We start from the raw sequence: 25,420 nt of genomic DNA on the forward strand, positions 1-25,420 counted from the left end.
TCTAACTTCTTTTTTTTTTTTTTTTTCCTTCCCCTCCCCCATGGGTTCCTGTTAAGTTTCTCAGGATCCACATAAGAGTGAAACCATATGGTATCTGTCTTTCTCTGTATGGCTTATTTCACTTAGCATCACACTCTCCAGTTCCATCCACGTTGCTACAAAAGGCCATATTTCATTTTTTCTCATTGCCATGTAGTATTCCATAGTGTATATAAACCACAATTTCTTTATCCATTCATCAGTTGATGGACATTTAGGCTCTTTCCATGATTTGGCTATTGTTGAGAGTGCTGCTATGAACATTGGGGTACAAGTGCCCCTATGCATCAGTACTCCTGTGTCCCTTGGATAAATTCCTAGCAGTGCTATTGCTGGGTCATAGGGTAGGTCTATTTTTAATTTTCTGAGGAACCTCCACACTGCTTTCCAGAGCGGCTGCACCAATTTGCATTCCCACCAACAGTACAAGAGGGTTCCCGTTTCTCCACATCCTCTCCAGCATCCATAGTCTCCTGATTTGTTCATTTTGGCCACTCTGACTGGCGTGAGGTGATACCTGAGTGTGGTTTTGATTTGTATTTCCCTGATAAGGAGCGACGCTGAACATCTTTTCATGTGCCTGTTGGCCATCCGGATGTCTTCTTTAGAGAAGTGTCTATTCATGTTTTCTGCCCATTTCTTCACTGGGTTATTTGCTTTTCGGGTGTGGAGTTTGGTGAGCTCTTTATAGATTTTGGATACTAGCCCTTTGTCCGATATGTCATTTGCAAATATCTTTTCCCATTCCGTTGGTTGCCTTCTAGTTTTGTTGGTTGTTTCCTTTGCTGTGCAGAAGCTTTTTATCTTCATAAGGTCCCAGTAATTCACTTTTGCTTTTAATTCCCTTGCCTTTGGGGATGTGTCGAGTAAGAGATTGCTACGGCTGAGGTCAGAGAGGTCTTTTCCTGCTTTCTCCTCTAAGGTTTTGATGGTTTCCTGTCTCACATTCAGGTCCTTTATCCATTTTGAGTTTATTTTTGTGAATGGTGTGAGAAAGTGGTCTAGTTTCAACCTTCTGCATGTTGCTGTCCAGTTCTCCCAGCACCATTTGTTAAAGAGCCTGTCTTTTTTCCATTGGATGTTCTTTCCTGCTTTGTCAAAGATGAGTTGGCCATACGTTTGTGGGTCTAGTTCTGGGGTTTCTATTCTATTCCATTGGTCTATGTGTCTGTTTTTGTGCCATGTTTTTTTTTTTTTTCTTGTTCGAAGTAATGCTGCAACAAACACACTTTTACATAAGTCTTTGTGTGGATCTCCGGTTCTCCTCCGGATAAATGTCAGAGAATGAGATGAACATTTTAAAGGCTTTTGATACAAACTATCAAATCTGACCACATCCTTTAAGGACCTTATTAAAAATACTAGTTGTAGCACTCACAGCTTTATTCTTGAAGGGTTTCAAGAAGTCAGTTCCCCTATTTCCCTATAGGACCAGTTCCGTGAATGCCTCTAGGATTCCTTTTCTCTCTTTGCATTCTTGAGGACAATGAATGTGTTTACCTTTTGCATTTGACAGATTAGGGAGCAGAGACGTTAAGTACTTTGTATAACGGTTTTACTTAGTAATCATCAGTCCGTTGCGTGTTTTGGGATATCTGTGCCTGGTAAGCAATTGTAGTAACCACCGTGAGACCCGAGGCAGCTTCAGGTCACTGTATCCAAAGCTGTGATCTATAGGACATGTGGGAGCAACTTCAAGTCAGCATCGTAGGCCTTACTGAAGATGAAGTGCATTCAGGCTTGTGTGTGCCTGTCCCGTGCTGCCCGTCCTGTCAGCGAGAATGACCTAGAAAGGGGGAAGGGAAGGAGATGGTGGAGAGGGTGAGTACTGTTTCTTCTGGAGACAGAGCTTTAACATATGAGCTCAGTGTTCCTCATAGACAGCTGTGTGGTCCTAAACAAGTCTTGTCTTGTATGATTAATGTGTAACAGGGAATCTCCTAATGGAATTAGGTCCTTAACAAGATGAAGCAGTTGGCCTTCATTTATTCTTTTCATGTACACCTGCCTTCTTCATAAGCAAACGCCCGTTTACCCCTGTCTCCTTCAGCCACTATTAACCGAAAACTCTGACGGCCTGCTGTAGGTAGAATGTTGCCAGGGCTGACCCTGTTCTAAGCACTGTGAGGGTTAGAGACAGTGGCCTATAAGGACTGGAAGAAACTTTAGAAATACAGTTCCAGGGGTGCCTGGGTGGCTCAGTCGGTTGAGCATCCATCTGACTTTGGCTCAGGTCATGATCTCACAGTTCGTGAGTTCAAGCCCCACATCGGGCACGCTGCTGTCAGCTCAGAGCCTGGAGCCTGCTTTGAATTCTGTGTCTCCCTCTCTCTGCCCCTCCCCTGCTCTCGCTGTCTCTCTCTCTCCCTCTCAAAAATAATAAATATTTTTTTAATTGTTAAAAAATAGAAATACAGTTCCAGGGGTGCCTGGGTGGCTCGGTCAGTTAAGCGTCCGATTTCGGTTCGGGTCATGATCTCACAGCTTGTGGGTTCGAGCCCCGTGTTGGGCTCCATGCTGACAGCTCAGAGCCTGGAGCCTGCTTCGTGGATTCTGTGTCTCCTCTCTCTGCCTCTCCCCTGCTTACACTGTCTCTCTCCCTCAAAAATAAATAAGGATTAAAAAAAAGTTAATAAAAAAAAGAACTACAGTTCCGGCTTCTAATTTTATAGCACATTCAGCCCCTGGCTTCAAAGAATATATGGTCTTTGGAGAAAAAGATACATACACAGGAGAATATTAAACACCAGAACAAATTAAAAAACAGCACAGGGCAACAGCTTAGTGCCCAACAAGGATCACCCCCAGTAAAGGCTTTCACATATCGGGGGGAGAGAGAGGACTTTGGGCCCTGGAGATCTGCACCTTGTGCTGGAGAGCTTGCTTTGTTTTGTCTTTATTTTTTAACTGGGCCTTGAAGAGTGAGATTTGAAAATTGGAGGCCATTCCTCCCCAAGGGCTGGTATAATTAAAGGCAGAAGATGTCTGGAAACCAGGAGTGGGTAATTTTGGCTGGTGCGATGAGGTTGTTAGAAGCACCTATCTCTCAGCCACTTGGCTGCATGATTTGGAGACAATCTTCTGAAGCCCCTTTTCTTACAGAGCAAGCCGTGTTGCAAGTTGGGGGTTTTTTTTGAAGTGTGGTTGACATAATATTGAATTAGAGTCTCAGGTGTACAACGTAAGTGATTCAACCATTGTATACATTATGAAATGCTCACCATGATAAGTGTATTGTATTATTGACTGTATTCCCTATGCTGTACTTTTTATCCCCATGACTTACTTATTTTGTAACTGGAAGAGTGAACCTCTTCATCCCCTTCACCCATTTCACCTCTCCCTCTTCCCTTTGGCAACCACCAGTTTGTTCTCTGGATTATGAGTCCGTTTCTCTCTTTTTTGTTGTTGTTCATTTGTTTTTTTAGATCCCACATATAAGTGAAATCATACGGTAGTTGTCTTTTTCTGGCTTATTCCACTTAACGTAACTAGGTCCATCCATGTTGCCATGAATGGCAAGATCCCATCTCATTCTTTTTTATGGCTGAGTAATATTCCATTGTGTGTATATACCACATCTTTATCCATTCATCTACGGATGGACATTTAGGTTGCTTTCATGTCTTGGCTATTGTAAATAACACTGCAGGAAACATAGGGTGCATATATTTTTCAGATTAGCATTTTCGTTTTCTTTGGGTGAATACCCAGAAGTGGAATTACTGGATTGTATGGTACTTTTTTTTTTTCCTTAAAAAAGTTTTTTTTCGATCTTTTATTCATTTTTTTTTTTTTTTGAGAGAGAAAGACACAGAGCGTGAGCAGGGAAGGGGCAGAGAGAGAGGGAGACAGAATCCGAAGCAAGTTCCCGGCTCTGAGCTGTCGGCACAGAGCCCGACGCGGGGCTCGAACCCACGAACTGTGAGATCGTGACCTGAGCCGAAGTCGGACGCTTAACCGACTGAGCCACCCAGGCACCCTGATTGTATGGCACTTCTATTATTAGCTTTTTGAGGAGGCTCCATACTACTTTCCAGAGTGGCTGCCCCAATTTACATTCCCAGCACCAGTGCTGGAGGACTCCCTTCTCCCCACATCCCTGTTGACACTTGTTATTTCTAGTTCTGTGTTGTCTTGCAGAGCCTGTAGCCTCTCTGTCACCAGCTCTTTAGCGTTCAGAGCTAACCAACAGAGCTGAGAGAGCCTCTCACCTTCCTGATGGGCTCATGGGGTCAAACCAGCAGCCCTAGAAGTATACACTTAGGTAGTTTTCTGGAGTGGGTATAGACTGTGACTCATAGTGGATAAAGCTACTCATCCCTGGGTGAAATCCTGGCTGAGAAAAGATCTCCTCCTTTTTTTGCAGGACTTACTTCCTAGGGAAATTTACCGCCCCAAAGCCTTAAGTTTCTCTGAGCTCTCCGTTAGGTCCCATAACGCCTCTGGGTTTATAAAAACCCTGAAGTTCTTGTCAGTACCCACTGGAGACTTTTAAACCTTCAATGAAGTCACAGTACTGTGGGCGGTAATTCAAGTAATTCACAGAAGCTAAGGATTATACACATTTAGACACAAATATCTCCCTACCTTTTCACATACTTAAACACAAAACCGCTTTCAACTAAAAGCTGACACTTGACTCCCGTACTTTGGTTTACTACCAGATGTACTTCAAGATCCTCAGAGATATTTTTCCTACTTAGCCTGCCTGACAGACTCATGTTTGAGCCTCATTCTTTTGGTCGGCTAGAAGATTACCCCTTATTAAAATGTAAATCTTTCCTCTTAATAACTACCAACCATTTATATTACGGCTTACCTTAGTTGAGTGGGACGAGAGAGAAAATGAGATAGAGTTAGGGTCTGGAGTGGGTAAGAGGGATCCTTACCTGGCAGCTGTGCTTTGAAGGCGGCCTGCCCATCGGAGTGACGTCCTGAAGGAGCGCTGCTCTGGACAACCCCGGCTGTGGCTGGGAGGGAGGTAGCTGCCGGAGGTCAGAGGTGGCTTCACAGGTTACAGGTTGGGTGCCATCTTTTAAAATCATCCGTGGGACGCCTGGGTGGCTCAGTCGGTTAAGCATCCGACCTCGGCTCAGGTCATGATCTCGCGGTCCTTGAGCTCGAGCCCCGCGTCGGGCTCTGTGCTGACAGCTCAGAGCCTGGAGCCTGTTTCAGATTCTGTTGTCTCCCTCTTTCTCTCTCCTCCCCCACTCATGCTCTGTCTCTCTCTTCTCAAAAATAAATAAACGTTAAAAAAAAAAATTTTTTTTTAAATCATCGGTAAAAGTGGCCTGGAAAGGTGTCTGGACCTGATAGGTAACATTTTGAGTTGATTCGAACCCTGGCTTGGCTAATTGGGCACAAGTGGACATAGTTAGGCTCTAGACTCTAGACGCATAGACTCTAGACCTTTGCCATGCTGCCGTCTGTCTCCCACGTGGGGACCTCACTGGGCAGACCTCGCAAGGGTGGCAAGTGGGGCCACAGGAGTTGGGCAAGCAGGAAGTGCATTTATTTCCTGCCTGAGCATTTACCAAAGTTTTGTTAAGATCTGTCTGGCCCAATTTTTTTTTCTTTCTGGTTTTTTTTTGGGGGGGGAGGTGAGATTGCAGGTCTAGAGTAAAGTTCCCTTTTATATCTTAATTGTCTGTCGTATAGGGAAGAGAGTAGAATTTACCTCTGATAAAAGGGCCTGAGTTTACGGATGCTTTGTTTCTTTTTCCTGCTTTCTTTCGATCCCTATTTACAGAAATCTGTTTTAAGGGTTACATACTGTTACTTCTGCCTCATTTTCCTCCTGACCACTTGCTTCTAATTCAGGTGGCAGCTATTGACATTTTCGTAAAATCCCATGAATGCATTTGAAGATTTAGCATTAACCTCTAACCCCATTTAATCAGTACCTCTTGGACTTCACACCAATAAATTACATATCTGCATTTTACCCAGGAACTTTTGGCCTTCAGCACCAAAGGGTTAAGTATACCATTAAGGCAAGTAGCAGGTATTTGTCTGCTAAATGTCCCTGGCGCTTTGACTAGCTTGATTCAGTTCAGTTTACTAGTTCACAGAATTCTTTTAAAACTTGTATACATTTTTCCATTGAGCATATCTCAAAAATTGAGATATATCTTAGAAAACAGGAACGTATAGTGCACCCATACAATGGAACATTATGCAGCAGGTAAATTGTTTATGCAAAATTCCTAATGGTGTGGGAAGGTACTTAAGATATGTGTGTGGTACTCTCTCACCAGCATGAAACAATATTAACGTGCATGAAGAAAGAGAAAAGAGAAACACACAGAACGGAAGTAAACCAAATGTGAACAGTGAATGGTTCCGTCTGGACGAGAGAACTAAGATTATTTACCTTTTTATTCTGGATTTGTGCTTTTCTATTATATGCGGTTCTTACTATTGCCTGGGTGTCACTTTTGCAATAAAAAATAAACCTAATAAGGGATTGTAAATTACCACCTACCTCAGTAAAGATGTAAAATATAGTGAACATTTAGGGGCGCCTGGGTGGCTCAGTCGGTTAAGCATCTGACTTTAGCTCAGGTCATGATCTTGCAGTTCGTGAGTTTGAGCCCGGTGTTGGGCTCTGTGCTGACAGCATGGAACCCGCTTTTGACCCTCTGTCCCCGCCTCTTTCTGCCCCTCCCTCCCCTGCTTGTGCGCGTGTGCATGCTCTCTGTCTCTCAAAAATAAATTAACATTTAAATAAATAAATAAATGAAATATAGTGAATATTTAAAAATGAAATAAAATACAGTAACATTTGGGGCACCTGGGTGGCTCAGTAGGTTAAGCATCTGACTCTTGATCACAGCTCAAGTCTTGATCTCTGAGTCATGAGTTCAAGCCCTGCATTGGACTCTGCACTGGGTGTAAAGCCTACTTAAGAAAATACATATATATATATATATATATATATATACACACACACACACACACACACACACACACACACATATATACACACATATATATATTTTTTTATATTTATATTTATATATATATTTTTATATATACACATATATGTAATTGTCTCTCAGGAAAAGCATCGGTTTTTTTTTTAAGTTTATTTAGTTTGAGAGAGAGATTGCATGAGTGGGGGACATGCAGAGAGAGGGAGGGGGAGAGAATCCCAAGAGGTCTCTGTGCTGCCAGTGCACAGCCCAACATGGGGCTCGAACCCACGAAACCCCAAGATCATGACTTGAGCCGAAACCAAGAGCCAGTCACTTAACCGACTGAGCCACCAAGGCACCCCAAGAAAGCGTTAATTTAACCTTGAATGTTCACTATATATGTATAACATTCAAGGTTAGATTAACGCTTTCTCTGAGAGACAATGAAAAATTTCCCCTCGTAAGTTTTAAAAATTCTTGAGAGTTTTCCATTTAGCACTTTAAGGTATCTTGCGCATCACGCGGTGTTCGTACAGATCGGCATTTCTTAAACTGGGAATGCTGGTCAGCTCACAGGTTTGCTGTAGCTGTTTGGAGAATAGCAATTCAGAATTTTACAAAATTAAGGGCAGTTATGAAAATCCTGAAGCATTTTTTTTTATTAAAAGAATTTTTTTTAATGTTTATTGATTTTTGAGACCGAGGGAGACAGAGCACGAGTGGGGGAGGGGCAGAGAGAGAGGGAGACACAGAGTCTGAAACAGGCTCCAGGCTCTGAGCTGTCAGCACAGAGCCCGACGCGGGGCTCGAACTCACGGACCGCGAGATCGTGACCTGAGCCGAAGTCGGCCGCTTAACCGACTGAGCCACCCAGGAGCCCCCTGAAGCATTTTTTTAAGTTTATTTATTTATTTTGAGAGGGCACAAGCAGAGGAGGGGCAGAAAGAGAGGGGGAAAGAGAATCCCAAGCAGGCTCTGTGCTGTCAGCGTGGAGTCCAATGTGGGGCTTGAATTCACAAACTGTAAGATCATGACCTGAGCTGAAATCCAGAGTCGGACACTTAGCTGGCTGAGCCACCTAGGCGCCCTGAAAATCCTGAAGCATTTTAATTTCACTTCTCTGTCTTGTAAGATTAGGTGATTTTATTTTAAAAATAAATAAACTTTATTGAAGTACAACACACATCTGCAAACGTGCACGAATCCTAAGTATACAATTTATGAATTTTCGTAACCCTCGTAGCCGCGCTGTTCTATTTTTATTGCATCGTCTTTGACAAAATTTCATAATTATACATAAAAAAATATATTGTTGTTCAGGGTTCTATGGTCTCCGGAAGTTACGCTTAAGATATTTTGCTTTTTTGTTCTCATGATTACATTAACTCTCTGAGTTTTTACATATTTCAAGGAACTCTAAATTTCCATTCAGAATATTGTCGTTATTCTTAGTTCAGGATAGGGAAATTGGCCTTCAGAGATTAAAGATGCGAAAAAGTGAAAACTGCAAAATTATTGACAGCTAGGCTCAGCAGATTTAATTTTTCTTTCATTCCCAACTGCGGCTGGTTGTGTGGAACTTGATTCCTGTGCCTCTGCATATGATACAGCTCAGGTTGCTAATCTGAAGAAGCAGATCAGCAGCCAGCGGTAAGTGTGTCAGGCCTAGAAATCCTAGACCAAGCTGGGAGGGACTTTAGAGGTCATTAGCCCAAGATAGGGAAACTGAGTCCTGGGAGGTTACATGCCTTGCCCAGGGTTGCGGAGTTGGTCCCAGCGCTGAATCTAGAATCCTGATCCTAAACCCCATTAGTAAACCACACTAAGCCTCTATGCTCCTCTTAAAACTCACCCTTTCTACTAAAAATGCAGTCCTCAGACTTTGAAATCGACTTCTCCGGAAAGATGAATAACCTAGCATGTTTTTCAGCCAAACTTCTTAATGGGGATAACCTGACAGCATTGACCTGCTTTCGGTTGCTTCGGGTGAGTGAAGGATGGTGTCGGGTTGATATAAATCCCAGTCCGTAATTGTTTAGAGCAGTTCTGGGAGGACATTCATCTGGAATAACCCTGGCAGTAGGGAAAGTATGGCGTGATGTCGACTTGTGACCCCTTCCCTGGGGAGTGAGCTGTGTCAGGAGACCCAGCAGTGTTCTGGAATACTGGGTCTCAAGTCTCTTCTGGGACACAGGACAGGGGGACAGGCTACTGTTCCTGGGCAGTGACCATTGATGGCTTACGACTTTTTTGCTTTTGAGATTTTGTTTCAGGTGACGAAAGGTAGATCGGTAAATAAAGCTGCTCTTTGGTTTTCTAAGGGAGGCCAGGCAACATATGTTTAGTACGTGCTGATCACTGTGGCGGGCCCTGGGGACTTAGTGCTTAACAAAACATGGCTGTAAGGACTTCGTCTGTGGGGCTAGCCGTTCCGGGGAGAGATCACCACTGCCATCCAGAAATCTTGGTTCTGTTGGAATATCAGATCGGTGAAATGCACAAGGGTCTCATCGTAGCAGACTGACTTTTGCCCGCCTGTTTGTCAGAAAGGATATCCTCTCAGTCCCACATGGCGGCCAACCTCGGCCTGACCTTCAGTGCCACCCTCCACAGTCCCATCCACCAGACCCTTTCTGCCCTTTCTCACTCTCTTCCCAGAGTCCAGGCTTTCCTCAGAGGCCAGGCTCGTTCCGTCCCCAAACATCTGTGACTGTCCTTACTTTTGAGTATGTTTTCCCCTTGTTTAGAATGCCCCCTCCCCCTCTTCTACTTCTCTGGATCCTGCCCAGCCTTCGAGGCCCAACCTGGTTCTCATCTTCTCTTGTCAGCGCTCCTGTGGCACTTGTACCCATACCACGGGGAGATGACAGAGCCACAGCTCAGCCTGCTGAAGGAGAGAATGGGCTCTGGAGCCTGTATAACCGTGGGCTGGAACCTTTCCTGAATCTAGACTTCTTCATCCGTAAAAATGGGAGTCATAATCTACCCTTAGCCCACGGTTGTGTGTACTAAATGAGTTCATAGCATTAAAGCCTGTAGAACAATGCCTGGCGCATAAGTTCTCATTAAATTTTAGTTATCATTCCTTCTCGCATATATTTAATCACGGCCTTCCTTGCGTTAAGTGTTTAATCACTTTAAGTAGCTGCTTACTGGCCCCTAGTGAAATTATAAAGCCCTCTCATGAAGAAAGAATCCTGATCTTATACTTTCTGTTGACGCTTTTCAGTCCTACGTGTGCATATAAGAGTTCCCCAAGACATATCGCTTAAAACGAAGCTATTACTGTATTAAAGAAAACAGATGGAGCCAACGTAAGAAACTGAAGAGAGAAGATAGGCTTCAGTTCACAGATGGAGTTTGCTTATGATTCTCAGAGCATGTCATTTGTTCTTTTTTTCATTGTTGTTGAGTCTTGTGAGTCCTGCTGTCATAGTCACCGGAAGTGTGAACATCGTTTAGCAAAGATGCGAGTAATTTCAGAGGTTGTCTTAGACACTCCTCTAGGCCCGTGGTGGGAGGGAATCTCAGACGGTAAATTCTGCTCTGTCAGAATATACCAGGGCAGGTGGGTCATAAGCTGGTTGTTACTAATACATCCCCCTTGCTGAGGGGCAAAGGAAATTCACCAGGGTGTGTGAGTGTTGCAGGGGGAAGGGTTGGGGGGGGAACCCAAGCCTTCAGCCACCCTCCCTCTGTCTTTCCTTCCTCCTTCGTTAGCAGCCCAGGAACTCACAAGCACCTCACCTGTCCGTGTTCACAAACATTTGGAGGAAACCCAGAGTTACTCTCTGGTGGTGGGAAGAGGCGGGGGCCCAGGCAGAAAGAAGCACTTCATAGAAAGCCTGTCGCAGGCAGGCATCCCGGTGCTGGCAGGAGCCCCAGAAGGGAGGGGTCTTCTGCCCTGTGCCCGGCGGTCTGGGACTTGAGCCGGGCTCTCCCGCAGAGGCCCGTGTGTGTCCTTTCCGGGATGAAAATGCCACATTTCTCCCTCTCCTAGGCTGGAACAAGATATTAAAAAGTTAAAGGCTGATCTGCAGGCCAGCAGACAAGTGGAACAGGAGCTCCGCAGCCAGATCAGCTCCCTCTCCAGCACCGAGCGAGGGATCCGCTCAGAGATGGGCCAGCTCCGGCAGGAGAACGAGCTGCTGCAGAACAAGTACGTGCGCCGCGCGGGCCTTCGGTCGGGAGCCAGGCGGCCGCACAGTCTGTGGCTTGGAGCACAGGATTTGTGATGACGGAGGGACCTGGCAAGGGGGTTTTTCGATGAAATGTTTAAAATGTTCAATTTAGTATTAGGTAGCCAACATATTATAAAATCTATAAAAACTTACTACATTGCAACCAGTTTATTAATATTACTATTTTTTGCTCATTTAATAACTTCTTCGCTTAGTTTAAAATAGTTATTGCGCCTTTGTGATAATATCAGTAAAAGTGACGAGAAGTAGTTCTGCTACAATGTGAAAATCTTGCTCCTTTGAATGAAAGTTTCCAGGGGAATAATGCACTCTATTTACCTTCATCTCTGGAACTCAAAAATGACATTGAGCCTTGATTTTATTTGAAGAGGCAAGCAAAAAGCCAGCTCTTCTGTGTGAATTTGTTTATGCTTCCCATTGATTCATCCTGGAATTTCTTCTTGACTCAATATGAATATGTCATTTTTTTTTTTTATTTTCTTCAGTCTCTGCAGTGTGTGCCTGGGGTAGTGATTACTATTCTAGGCTGTGGGCTTTCCCCATTGAAAGAGAAGTCCTTCAGCATTTTTGAACAGCATAACTCGAGCATTACAGCTTGTTATAAGCAAATAACTTCTCCATTGCTTCTGGCTCACATGTGGGATGGAGAACATCTCACCTTACACTGATATACTGAGATAAACTCACCTTATATTGATAGGTAAAGCTGGGGGTGGTGGGAGGCAGGGAAGGGACTATGGCTAAAATTTCTGTCTGAAATGAAGCACCGTGTGACTCTTAACTCCAGGATCTATTTTGGGATCCTCAGAAAACATCTCACAGCTGGAAAGGAAAGGCTGTATTCAGGCAAAGAAAAACCTCCCCTGCCCACCCTTGACCTCAGTTTCAGTGGGGCTGGATAAAGTTTCTTCAAGGTGCTTTGGGGCACTAGACTTAGTTCTACAACTATCTTTCCCTCTGATGGAAACTTGTTTTATGCTTCTTTTCTGGATTACCTTCTGTAGATCACTTACCTTAACAGGCTAGGTCTTACTCTGTATCTTGGTAGGCAACCTCTCTGTTGATGTTTTGGAATTGTTAAATAATAACAACATTATGTTTTTCCTGGGATCTCTAGGAGCTGACTCTTATGATTTGCTGTTCAAAAGAGGAGCCATGTTTCTCCAGGGTTCCGAGTGGGCATTTCTAATTACAAAACTCTATGATAATCATTTCCATATAGATTACATAATGCTGTGCAAATGAAGCAAAAAGACAAGCAGAATATCAGCCAGCTGGAGAAAAAGCTAAAAGCTGAGCAGGAAGCCCGAAGTTTTGTAGAAAAGCAGTTAATGGAGGAGAAAAAAAGGAAGAAGTTAGAAGAAGCCACTGCTGCCCGGGCCGTTGCATTTGCTGCTGCATCGAGGTATGTCTGCGTCACCCGAGCGCTTCCTCTGAGGTTGGCCTGCCTTGCAGCAAAACAGGCATGGGGATTTGAGGCCTTGGGAAGGATTGGAATAGAGCGATCGTGCAGGGATAGGTGGCCACCGAGCACTGTTGCATGAGCTGGCCAAGCCCCGTCTGTGCAACTCGCACTGTCTTGTAACAGCTTCGTCCTTTGACGACCTCATCGATGGAGTGGGAGGAGGGACTCACCATGGTTCCCGCACCCGGGAGCAAAGTGCTGCTTGTAAATGGGTTTCCAGTCACTTTGTGTGTGGCCAGTAACTACTAAGCGCTTGGAGAGATTCCAGTCTGGGATTTTATTCCCTTTATAGAGCTGTCGCTACTCTCTACTCTCGGGTGTGTGTGTTTCTGGAGTTTTTATCTTAAAATAGAAGACAGGGAAAATGTTCCTTGCCCAAGTACTTTGTACTGATCGCTCCTGTCTTTGTTGGATATCAGCAAACTGTCAAATGAACTGGAAAGGATGAAAGGAAACTTAGGTCACTATTAGATATCATTGAATTTGTGGAGTGAGGAGAACTGGGGACTACTTCTACACCACTGAAAAGGATGTAAGGATTCCAGAAACTGATATGTAATTGCCACCTGAATTCCAGCAAGGAGAGAAGATCGTTTCGAGAACTCTTGGGCGGGGGTAGAGTGCTGGCAGCGGAGGGGAGGGGGTGCTCTGCTTCACTTTATCACTTTTTCCCTTCTGTGTCTGTTTTGACTAGTGAATTCCATCTGTGTGTAGGGGTCAGTTATGGGTTTACAGTTGCAGGGCGAGGGTAAACTATTATTTATTTCATTTTAAGTCTTGACCCTAATTTGTATCTACGTGATACATCTCTACTGTCATTCTTCCTTAAGTTTTGCTCTTTGCCTTACGACATGTTAAAAGCCTTCTCTTGGGCTCTGTAGAATAACTGATGGACCATCGTTTCGTATTTAAGGAAATAATAGCCAGAGAGAACTCGTTCCTCCTGTGTGAGCCCGCCACCCCCAGTAGACTCTCTAGTGCACGTAGCTGAGCTCACTTGGCCCATCAGCGTCTATACAGACTCACAAGACACTTTACAAGCCTGCCTAGCACGTGGGGGTTTTGTTTATTCATTTGTTTAAAGATTTGTAAGCACAGACTTCTGAAAAAAGCCCAAGTTTCTGAAGCACTGACCCTGGCAGGAGATTTTTCTGAACAGTCACACCTGGTGTGGCTTGTGCTGTCCTTAATTTGTCCAGCACCTACCCTGAAAAAAAAGTCCACTGAGGAGGATATGACAGTCCCTTAACCAAGTTGTTCAGTGCCTGATGCCTGAGACTCAGGACCTTGGTTTCAGTCTCTTCCCTGACTCGCTTTCGCTTCCAGTCAAGCCTGTTTGTTTTGGTCTTCCCCTTAGATGGCCCTTGCCTGCCATCCCTTCCGTAGAGGCCATCTGTATTCCCGAGTAAATCTCCAGGTGTAAGTCTCTCGCTGGACCTTCCTTTTTGGTAGGCACAGGACACCTGCTTTCTCCATCTGGCTGTGTCTGTGATGTAAATGCTTAATCAGCTTCAGAGTGGCCATTGCCATCACCTTTTTTAGTTTGTCCTTATTACGGCCCTGAGAAGCAGCCTGATGCTGTGGCAACTTCATGATTCCAGGAAGGTGAACTTGCCAATGCATAGACCCTCAAAAGTGAAAACTTTTTAGCTCACTGCCCCCTGCTGGAGACAGCACTTGCCCGGGGCTCTCTTACTCAGCTCCTGGGCACCGCCTCAGGTCACGTGGCCTGGTGGAAGCTGGCTGCTTTAGGAAGCTGGAAAACCTCACTTCTCATCCCAGTTCTGAGAGCTACCAGCGAGGTGGTGTTGGACTAGTATTATATCTGTGTGGTCTCAGTTTTCTTACCTGGAAAATGGGACAATATGTCCTGCCCTTGCAAAGAAGGCAGAATGGGTAAAGTACCTCACTTTACGCCTGGCTTATATTAGATACCCAATTAATGATAATGATTTTAGATCATTGTTGAAACAATCAAGGAACAGAGAATGAGCAGACTGAGCCAAAAACTAAAACCTGACCAACTCCAGAGTAGAAGAGAAATATCAGTCCTGCAGTGTAAGTAAACCATATAGTCTTTTAAATCCCTTTCTTTCCTTCTCTTTTTTTCCAAAAGGGGGGAGTGCACCGAAACCTTACGGAATCGGATCAGAGAATTAGAAGCAGAGGGCAAGAAGCTCACGATGGACATGAAGGTGAAAGAAGACCAGATCAGAGAACTAGAACTGAAAGTTCAGGTACGGGGGGCACAGAGGACTTTCTCGTACTTGGCTTCCTCTTCTGTGTTAGCTGTGTGCTCACTGCTGCAGTGTGGAGATGGTGCCTTTTGATAAAAGGCCAAATCCCACCACCTCGGAAAATCTCTGGAGGCCAAAAAGAAGCTCTAGCCTCATGCAGCTCATTCAAGTCACATTTAATTAGCTGGATTCTAACACAACCAGGAATGCTGATGGTCCTTTGACACGGTTTATACCAGAATTTGACTTCCTGTAGATTCATCTCATTCTTTCAGGTTATAGGCCAGACTAGTGATCTTTGGAACGTGTATGCCTCTTCTTAGCCCTAAACCTCTGTCCATCACCAGGGAATTCACCGTTCTGGATGGCTCTGCACCTTGCAGATTGCAGTTCTGAGCAGTGCATGAGAGGAAAAGCTGCCAGTGCTATGGACACAACCAGTTTTCTGACCCATGTGGACTTTAGCCAAGTATTTGGCATTGGTTCTGCAAAGGGACATTTAAAAGTTCGATCTCGCGGTCCGTGAGTTCGAGCCCCGCGTCGGGCTCTGGGCTGATGGCTCAGAGCCTGGAGCCTGTTTCCGATTCTGTGTCTCCCTCTCTCTCTGCCCCTTGCCCGTTCATGCTCTGTCTCTCTCTGTCCCAAAAATAAATAAACGTTGGAAAAAAAAAAAATTTAAAAGTAATGTTAGGGGGCGCCTGGGTGGCTCCGTCGGTTGAGCGTCCGACTTCGGCTCAGGTCACGATCTCGTGGTCTGTGGGTTCGAGCCCCGCGTCGGGCTTTGTGCTGACGGCTTGGAGCCTGGAGCCTGCTTCCCATTCTGTGTCTCCCTCTCTCTCTGCCCCTTCCCCGCCCATGCTGTCTCTCTCTCTCTCTCTCTCTCTCTCCCTCCCTCTCTCTGTGTCAAAAATGAATGTACGTTAAAGAAAAAAAAATAACGTTAGGGTCCCTGGGTGGCTCAGTCGGTTAAGCATCTGATTCTTGATTTCAGCTCAGGTTGTGATCTCACAGTTTGTGAGATCGAGCCCCACGTCGAGCTCTGCGCTGACAGCGAGGAGCCTGCTCGAGATTCTCTCTCTCTGTCTCTCTGCCCCTCCCCTACTTGCACATGCACACACTCTCTCTCTCTCTCTCTCTCAAATAAATAAACTTAAAAAAAAAAAAAAGGGAAGTCGCTAGAGTAGATGACACAACTTGGAGACCAAGCCCAAAGTGTGTAATAAAAGTGGCAGCACAGATGGATGGGACAGTGAGGATCAGTCAGAAAAAGGCTTTGGGACAGTTAAATGACCAGGAAAAAAAATTAGAAGCTCATCTCCTACTACACAAAAAGAAATTCCAGATGAAGAGTTGAATTCGGGGTGAAAAGAAGCATTTTGTTTTAAACTGAGTGAAAATATACTAGAATTTATTTGATCTTGAAACTGGGAAAAATGTTCTAAACAAAAATAATGGGGAAAAAATCACAAAACAAAAAAAAACAAATCAAAAAAATCCATTGGGGGGGTACAGGTATTGCAACAAATATAAGGAATTAATACTCTTGATATGTAAGTAGCTCATAAAATTTGTTAAGTGAAGCTCAGTTGGAAAAATAGGCGAAAGATGTGAACAAATAATTCACAGAAGAAAAAGAAATGGCTGAAAAGAATATAAGGATATATCCTCATCAATCACCAAAGACCTATAGATTAAAATTAGATAGGGGCGCCTGGGTGGCGCAGTCGGTTAAGCGTCCGACTTCAGCCAGGTCACGATCTCGCGGTCCGGGAGTTCGAGCCCCGCGTCGGGCTCTGGGCTGATGGCTCAGAGCCTGGAGCCTGTTTCCGATTCTGTGTCTCCCTCTCTCTCTGCCCCTCCCCCGTTCATGCTCTGTCTCTCTCTGTCCCAAAAATAAATAAATAAACGTTGAAAAAAAAATAAAATTAGATATTTCTCTCCTGTAGAAATTTTTCTTTTTTTTATTTTTTATTTTTTAATGTTTATTTACTTTTGAGAGAGAGCGAGAGAGACAGAGCATGAGCAGGAGAGGGGTAGAGAGAGAGGGAGACACAGAATCTGAAACAGGCTCCAGGCTCCGAGCCATCAGCACAGAGCCTGACACGGGGCTCGAACTCACGAACCGCGAGATCGTGACCTGAGCCAAAGTCGGACGCTGAACCGACAGAGCCACCCGGGTGCCCGTTTCTTTCTTTTTTTTTAATGGCATTATATTTGGCATACAATGTGACTTTAGTTGCAGGTGTACAACGTAGTGATTGCACACAACTCTGTACGTCATGCTGTGTTCAACGCAAGTGTCCCCATACAACACTAGGGTGTAGTTGCAGTCCCTCGACTGTATTCCCTATTCTGTACCTTTTTATCCTTGTGACTTATTTATTCTGAACTAGAAGCCTATACCTCTCACTTCACCCCTCACCCGTTTTGCCCACCTCACAATCCCCTTACCCTCTGGCAACCACCAGCTCTCTGTATCTTTGGGTCTGTTTCTGCTTTCGTTTGTTTCTTTGTTCATTTGTTTTGTTTTTCAGATTCCTTACATCAGTGCCGTCACATGATACTTGTATCTCTCTGCCTTATTTCACTTAGCATAGTGTCTTCTAGGTCCATCCGTGTTGTCCCAAATGGCAAGATCTTGTTCTTTTTTATGGCTGAGTAATATTCTTCTCTGTGTGTATGTGTACATATACATATCACATTTTATTTATCCACTCAGCTCTTGATGGGCCCTTGGGTTGCTTCCATGTCTTTGCTATTGTAAATAATGGGGTGCATGTTTGGTGTTTTTGTTTTCTGTGGGTAAACACCCACATAGGGGTGTTTCCATGTCTTTGCTATTGTAAATAATGGGGTGCATGTTTGGTGTTTTTGTTTTCTGTGGGTAAACACCCAGGAGTAGAATTACTGGATCATATGGTATTTCTACTTTTAATATTTTGCGGAACCTCCATACTGGCTGCACCAGTTTACATTCCCACCAGCAGTGCACAAGGGTTCCTTTTTCTCCACATCCTCACCAACATTTGTTATTTCTGGTCTTTTTGATACTAGCCTCTCTGACAGGTATAAGGTGATTCTGTTATTTTGCCTTTTTCTGACGATTAGTGATGTTGAACATCTTTTTGTAGTATGTCTTCTTTGGAAAAATGTCTACTCAGATCCTCTGCCCATTTGTAATCAGATTGGTTTTTTTTTGGTTTTGAGTTCTGGAAGTTCTTTATATATTTTGGATATTAACCCCTTAATATCTCTTTTGCACATACCTTCTTCATGTAGCAGGTTGCCTTTTCATTTCGCAAAAGTATTTTGGTGTAGTCTCAATAGCTCATTTTTGCTTTTATTTTCCTTATCCCTTGTGAAATTAGCAAAGAATTTTTAAATGATAATATCAGCCTGGGTGAGGATAATAGGAACAGGCCTCATAATTGCTGGCAGAAGTGTAACTTTCTGGAAAAGTTCATATACTTTTTAAGTATTTCCCTTTTCAGAACTCCTGCCTAAGATAAACATTTTAAAATCTCATCATTGATTGATAAACGAAGATGTTCAGCATAGTGGTATATAAATGAAAACAAAATCTTAACAAAGGGAGATTCATTTAATAAATTACGGTACATATACAAGAATATTATATAGCCGTTAAAAATTACATTTTCAAAAACCAGTTGATTTAAAAAACTATACAAAACTACATATGGTGTGATCTCATTTATGCTAAAAGATATACATATGCTTCTAAAAGACTAAAAATATATGAAGTTTCTTATGCTGTCAGGAATTTGAGTAATTTTCATTTTCTCCTTTGAACTTTAACATATTTCTAATTCTCTGTAATAAGTTTGGATTTCTCTTAAAATGAAAAAATTAAAATAGCTGTATGTGTGTATATTTATATTTATATTTATATTTATATTTATATTTATATTTAAATATATGTATTTATTGGCTACATTACCAGTTGTTTTAAGTGGGCTTACTCTGCAGTATGTCCTATCAAAATAATGAACATTTTTTATAACTTTTTAGTGCAAATTGAGAGTAGACTTTTGGCAAATTGATTACAGCATTACAGCAGCATTTGCAACTGGCGGCAAGGAAAAAGTTCTTTGTACGTTCTGAATTAGGCTTGTAAGAAAGTGTTTTATTTGGAAACAGAGTCCACTGTTACTAGAAACAGCCCAACACCATCAAATTCATCTACTAAGATAGTTTTGTATGTCATATCATCATATAAATACATTTTTCACTCCCTCTAAGTGGTAAGATTCTTAACCCATGAAACACCCGGATTCTGTATTCTAGGGGCCAGGTCAGTAATAGTGGGATTTTATTTGTGATTTCAGACTAATTTGTAGACATCGATGCCAAAACTATCTTGTAACATCTTGCTGCTTTGATGATGTTGATAGGAGCTTCGGAAGTATAAGGAAAATGAGAAGGACACTGAGGTGTTAATGTCAGCCCTCTCGGCCATGCAAGACAAAACACAGCACCTGGAGAACAGTCTGAGCGCAGAGACGAGAATCAAGCTGGACCTGTTCTCTGCACTGGGGGACGCAAAGCGACAGCTCGAGATCGCCCAAGGTAGGAGAGCAGCGGGCCCCAGAGGAGGTGGTGTGACGAACAATGCACAGGAACACAGCACATGTCCCTTAGAGCTCAGAACCAAAGACATTCAGCTTTCTTGGTTTGTAAGTGCCCGACCTTGACATCTAGGAATTATCACACTAATTCATTCCGCAGATGTATTTTGAGGTGAGAGTATGTCAAGTGCAGGGCACACAGAGAAGAGGATGAGTTTCTGTGCTCAGGGAGTTCACGGTGTTGTTGAAGAAAGAGACAACTGCGGAGTCACCCAAAGGTGGTGGTGTAGGAACATACCGAGGGGCAGGGACTGAGCCAGTCTGGGAGTTAGAGGGCTGTTTCTCAGGGGAGCTGATGTCTGAGTTCGGTTTTGAATGATGAGCAGGGGTTAGCTCAGTGACGAAGCAGTGTAGGAGGGCGAGGGGCAGAGAGGCATCTGAACAGAAGAAACAGCTTGAGGGAGGCCAGGGAAGCTAGGAAGGCCTGACGCATTCCAGGCCGCAGCCGGCTGTACATGGTTACGAACGAGGGAGCACTGGGAGCAGCTTCTGGAGAGTAGGCCGTGCACTCCACAGCTACTTCCTGAGGCCCTACTGTGTGCTGGGCACTGCAAGACGCCCCAAGGGGACAGGCAATAACAAGCAGGCATAGAGCGTATCAGGTGCTGATGGATGCAGTATCCAGGCAAGAAGTGTGAGGGTCTGTGTGGGGCCACTAGTTTGACACGGTGGTCGTGGAAAATCCTTTGAATAGGTAGCATTTGGGCAGAGGCTGAAAGTAAGAGAGTGAGGGAACCACGTAAATCTAAAATCTCCGGGGGAAAAGCACTTCAGGCCTCAGGAGCATAGGCCACAGCCTGAGGGGCGGGTATGGTTGCTGGCGTCAGAGTGGCCGGGCCACATTTGTAGCCCTTGGAAAGAACTTGGGACTTTGCTCTGAGTAACACGGGAAGCTTTGGAAGGCTTCTGAACAGAGGCCTGATACAACCTGATGAAAAGAAATTTAGATTTTGTCCAAGAAACTAATTAGCCAGCATAGATTACTGAACAAAAAAAATCAAACAGCTGACTTAGTAGGAGAAGGTTATTTCAACAGGCACTTAAAGAACATTCAAAGCATGCGTACGAGAAGCTGAAGGAGAGAGAGGTACAGATAAGACACAGTGTGGTGGGGGGGGGATCTACTAGGGTGTTCAAACTTTTTGGTCTTGGGGACTCCTTGACACTCTTAAAATTATTGAGTAACCCAAGGAGATTTTTTTCAAGTGGGTTATGTCAATCAGTATTTACCTATTAGAAACTGAAACTTGGGGGCACCTGGGTGGCTCAGTCGGTGAAGCATCCGACTTTGGCTCAGGTCATGATTTCGCAGTCTGTAAGCTCAAGCCCCATCTCGGGCCCTGTGCTGACAGCCCAGAGCCTGGAGGCTGCTTCGGATTCTGTGTCTCCCTCTTTCTCTGCCCTTCCCCGCCCGTGCTCTGTCTCTGTCTCTCAAAAATAAATAAACATTAAAAAAAAATTTGTTTAAAAGAAATTAAAACTTAAAACATGTATTAATTCATTTTCAAATAGCATAATAAACATATAACTTACTTGTATGAGAAAGAACTATATTTGCCCAAAACCCCAGAGAAAATTTAATGAGGAAAAATGGCATTGTTTTACTCTGAGCCAATCTCTTTAGTTTCTGGTTCAGTAGAAGATAGTTCGGTTCTCATCCCTGTTGCTACCTTCAGTCTGTTGTAATTTTACTTGCATGTGGTTTCTAGAAGACTCCACTTACCCCCAGGAGGGAATGAATGTGCAGAAGGCCAACGATGTATTAGTATGATCACAAAGATGGTTGGACCCTGTGGGCCCTGTGTACAGCAGAGAAGCCTATTGCCAGTGGGTAGAGGTGGGGGACTGGAAGGGCCAGAGCAGTGATCAGGGGTGGCTTCACGAGGGAGGGGACATTGAGTGGGCTTTGAAGGATGGATTCTGAGGGCAGAGAATGGCAGGGGAAAGACATTGTTACCTGGGGGGCTCGTGCAAGCAAAGGAAAGAAAGTGCTGGGAACGTCCAGATGAGCGGTGGCCTCAGGCTGGAGGACTTGGGAGATGAGGGGGACCGTGAATGAAGCCAAACCAGACTGTGTCTTCCCTAGATTTTTCAGGAGGGACGGGGTGACGTGTTCTGGCCATTATTTTGGAAACGTCTTTCCAATCGCAATGTGAAAGATGGATCTGGAAGGTGAGATTGAGGAGAGGCAGGTAGACTCCCTAGGAGGCTGTGACTGTCTTCTGTCTCAGAGGTGGGGAGTGTGGGGGAGGGAGGGTGGTCCAGACAGGGAGGGAAGGAAAGTGGAGGCACCTGGGGGATGTGGGAGGCTAAAGTTGCCGGGAGCAGAGAAGAAGAACAGAACAGGATCAGGGAACGAGAAGAGAGAGTGACTTTGGTTGGAGATGCTCTGAGTTGGAGTCGTTTCCTGGACACCCAGGTGAGAGATCATCGTCAGTCAGGGGGCATTTGGGGTCTCATCTCCAGCGAGAGGGCCTAAACCCCGGGAGCAGGGGGGACTATACAAGTTGTGAAAAGTTAATGGAGCCGTAGGAGGGGCTTGGGATGGCCCAGATGATAGAGCAAGAAGGCTTATTAATGTGTGGACTCAGGGGAAAGCATTTAAGAAGAAGGTTCCTGGGAATTCTGTTCTAGAGCCGACCTTCTGGGGCGCCTGGCTGGCTCAGTCGGAAGAGCACGCAGCTTTTCATCTCGGGGTCGTGTGTTCAAGCCCCACGTTGGGTTGTAGAGATTACTTAAACTTAAAACAATTTTTTCGGTTTAAATAAATAAAGCTGAACTTCTGGCCACACACTGCTTCCTTTGCCCTCCTGGCTCAGCCGGCTGCGAAAGGGGCCACCTCATTTCAGTTGCTCGGATTTGCACTGTGGGAGGACAGCCCCCTAGAGTGCGGGAGCACCTGGTCTCTGAATGGCCAAGGGGAGCTTGGCTTCCCAGCACAGACTGGGCTTCGGTGTCAGCCCAGGAATTCTTGCAAAGAGACAAAAAAAGCAAAGAGAACTGCCTTTTTCAAAGCTCTGGGAATGTTTGCATGTTACTGATTAAAAAAATCAAACTTGCATCTGCGTGGGAAAAAAAAAGGATACAGCAGCTCACAGATGCCGTTAGGTATTTTATTCATCTGAGGCTTATTTTGTTCAAAGGGAAGGAGGATATTTGATGCGAACCTGAAGCTGAGGGGCCATGAAGGAAGTCAGAGCAGTTCCTTTCTACTGCTCTTTGCTGGGCCTTCCCACTACTTCCCTCCCTTGTCAAGCTGAGAATATTCTAATAAGGATCCAACTTTGTAATTCAAATCAAACCCCTTGTTGCTTTTCTGCTTCCTACTTTCTGTATCATTTGATTCATCCCAGTTCCAAAATGACTTTCATCTCTACTACAAGCTTTTTAAAGATATGTCACTGCGCCCTCTTGCATTTCAAATATATTACCACCTTCTGCAGGACTCAAAATGAGTGCAACTCAAATGCAACCTCTTTTTTTTTTTTGAAAGCATTTAAATTTCTGAAGTTCTGAAGGGCTACTCCTGAGTGTTCTTCCCGAAGTAGACCAGGGAGCTTCAAAGCGTGATGCAAATTTCGTGGGCTCTGGAACAGTGGTGCCAGGTTTAAATCCCGCTCTACCTCTTAATCACGGAATGACTTTGGGCAGGGGACATAACTTGCAGAGCCTGAGCTTTCTGGGGGGCTGGGCACTAGGGATGTGGCAGCGAACAAAGGGACAAACCCAGCTTCTGCCCTCATGGAGCAGAGGCCACTGGAGATGACGGGCACAGAGCATCACCCAAATGAGTAGTTACAGGAGGTAAAAGAATGTGGTATGTGGGAGTGCAGACTGGAGCCAGACCTCACACAGTTGAATCCTGGCTCTGTCATTCGGCCTCTCTCTGCCTCAGTTTCCTCATCTATAAAATGGATGATGATAATGATGATGGTAATTCCCACATCCTAGAGTCATTGTGATAAGTGAGTTTGTCTATGTAAGCACTTAGAACAGTGCCTGGCGCTTGTGTGTTAGCTGTTGTAATTATTATCCTTATTAGAAGAAAAGGACAAAAAGGAAAGCATGGGATGTGTTGAGAATCTAGGGATTGGGGGTGTGTGTGCAGGGTCGGGTCTGATTTTAAGGGGAGGGTCAGGGAAAGTCTGGTGAGGAAGTGAAACCTCAGGAGTGAACACAGAGCAGGAGAAGCACAGAAGAGGAAGCGGCCCAAGGCAGGAGTTGGTTGGGTCAAGAAGCTAAGCATAGCGGGGGGAGGGGGGGATGCTGGGCGGCCGAGTCAGGTAACGTGAAAGTGTCCAGCAGGTGCAAAGTGGGCCGACAGGCCGAGCGGCACAGTGCCAAGAGGTGGGGACGAGCACACTGTGTCACTCTAGACCCCCCAGTGCAGCCGCTGCCGGGCTTCGTGTGCCTTCTGTAGGGGAACCCGGAGGCCCAGCGTGCGGTGATGGATTCTCAGGCCTCAGGTGTTCTGTATCCCTCGGTCTGACACTCAGATGTCCAGCCTCCCAGAAAAATATTCCCGCTCAAGAGGTGCAGCCGTGGTGCACCCTCTCGGCTGCCGTGGGTGACTGCCGTGCTCACACGTGGCTCAACGTGTCGCTTGTCACCCCTCCATAAACAGAATCCCTTTTTAAACACCTGTAAAACCACAGCCCACAGGCCAGACTGGCCTGCCACCTGTTCTTTTATTCCCCGTGGGCTGAGAATGGTTTTTGCATGTTAGAAAAAGGTGGGGGGGAGCGCCTGGGTGACTCAGTTGAGCATCTGACTCTTGACTGTGGCTCAGGTCATGAGATCGAGTCCCGAGTCGGGCTCCACACTGACAGCATGGAGCCTGCTTCGGATTCTCTCTCTCCCTGTCTCTGTCCCTCCCCCACTGTGCTCCCTGTCTCTCTCTCAAAATAAATCAACTTAAAAAAAAAAAAAACAAAAGAAAACAAAGTGTGTGGCTCGCAATGCCTAAAATATTTACTGTTTGGCCCTTAACAGGAAAAGTTCCTACCCTTAGAAGCCATCAGAGCTGGAGGCGAACTCACTTGGGATTGGGCCTCCGCGAGGGCATTGTGTTAGAGGGACCCTCCCTTCTCACTAACGGTGGGTCTTTGCTCTTTCAGGACAAATTCTTCAGAAAGACCAGGAAATCAAGGACCTTAAACAGAAGATAGCCGAAGTCATGGCCGTCATGCCCAGCATAACGTACAGCGCCACGACCAGCCCCCTGAGCCCCGTTTCCCCCCACTACTCTTCCAAATTTGTGGAGACCAGCCCCTCTGGACTTGATCCCAATGCCTCTGTTTACCAGCCCCTGAAGAAATGAAGGCCAGCCGTGGCTTTTACCCAGCCATTTGGTTACCAGAAGGCATCACAAAGGAGCGTCTCTGGCAGTCAAGATAAAAAAAAAAAAAAAAAAAAAAAGTTTATATTGTATTTTGTGGGACTGTATATGTTGTCGTTTTTAAAAAGGGGGGAAAGATAACATCCAAGTCTGATTAGAACTGCCCATCAGTTTTTCTTGTAAATTTTTAGAAGACCTCACAGAACTTTGCAGTTTATTTTTCTCGGCCAACACATTAAAACCATTCTTGGATTTCAAGTAGCCCGTTTTGCCTTTTATGTATTCTTAAGTTTCCTCTTGAAGAAAACAGACAAACAAACAAAAGCAGGGTTTTTGCTTCCCAATCCTTTATTTTTGTTCGGTTTTGTTCTTAAATAAGCAAGCGAAACCTGCACGTTGGATTCACGTGGGATGCTAACAGAAGCGTTTCTTTTTTAGAGTGGAAGGGTTAATAACCTCACACAGCTTTGCTCTCATAGCTGCATTACCCAAGATGATTATTGACATGACAGAAAACAAAAGGTGATTCCCCCTCCGAGGAGCAGACCGACCCCAGGAGTGTCCCGTAAGCCG

At 44.8% G+C, this 25,420-nt stretch overlaps 1 protein-coding gene across 1 annotated transcript in view; it reads left to right on the plus strand.

Moving 5' to 3' along the window:
* The window catches only part of MACO1 (macoilin 1), a gene marked incomplete at its 5' end in the record, with an annotated part of 51,823 nt that extends 26,718 nt beyond the window's left edge, over positions 1 to 25,105 (plus strand). The window contains 5 exons of the mRNA XM_040465306.1: positions 10,960 to 11,118; positions 12,384 to 12,566; positions 14,743 to 14,863; positions 19,276 to 19,450; positions 24,627 to 25,105. Of these exons, the coding sequence (XP_040321240.1) occupies positions 10,960 to 11,118; positions 12,384 to 12,566; positions 14,743 to 14,863; positions 19,276 to 19,450; positions 24,627 to 24,829 (841 nt within the window). The remainder of the gene's footprint in view (positions 1 to 10,959; positions 11,119 to 12,383; positions 12,567 to 14,742; positions 14,864 to 19,275; positions 19,451 to 24,626) is intronic.
* Between the last annotated feature and the right edge of the window lie 315 nt (positions 25,106 to 25,420).

Source organism: Herpailurus yagouaroundi, unplaced genomic scaffold, assembly GCF_014898765.1.
Source record: "Herpailurus yagouaroundi ecotype Mexico unplaced genomic scaffold, PumYag 77, whole genome shotgun sequence".
Classification (NCBI taxonomy): domain Eukaryota; kingdom Metazoa; phylum Chordata; class Mammalia; order Carnivora; family Felidae; genus Herpailurus; species Herpailurus yagouaroundi.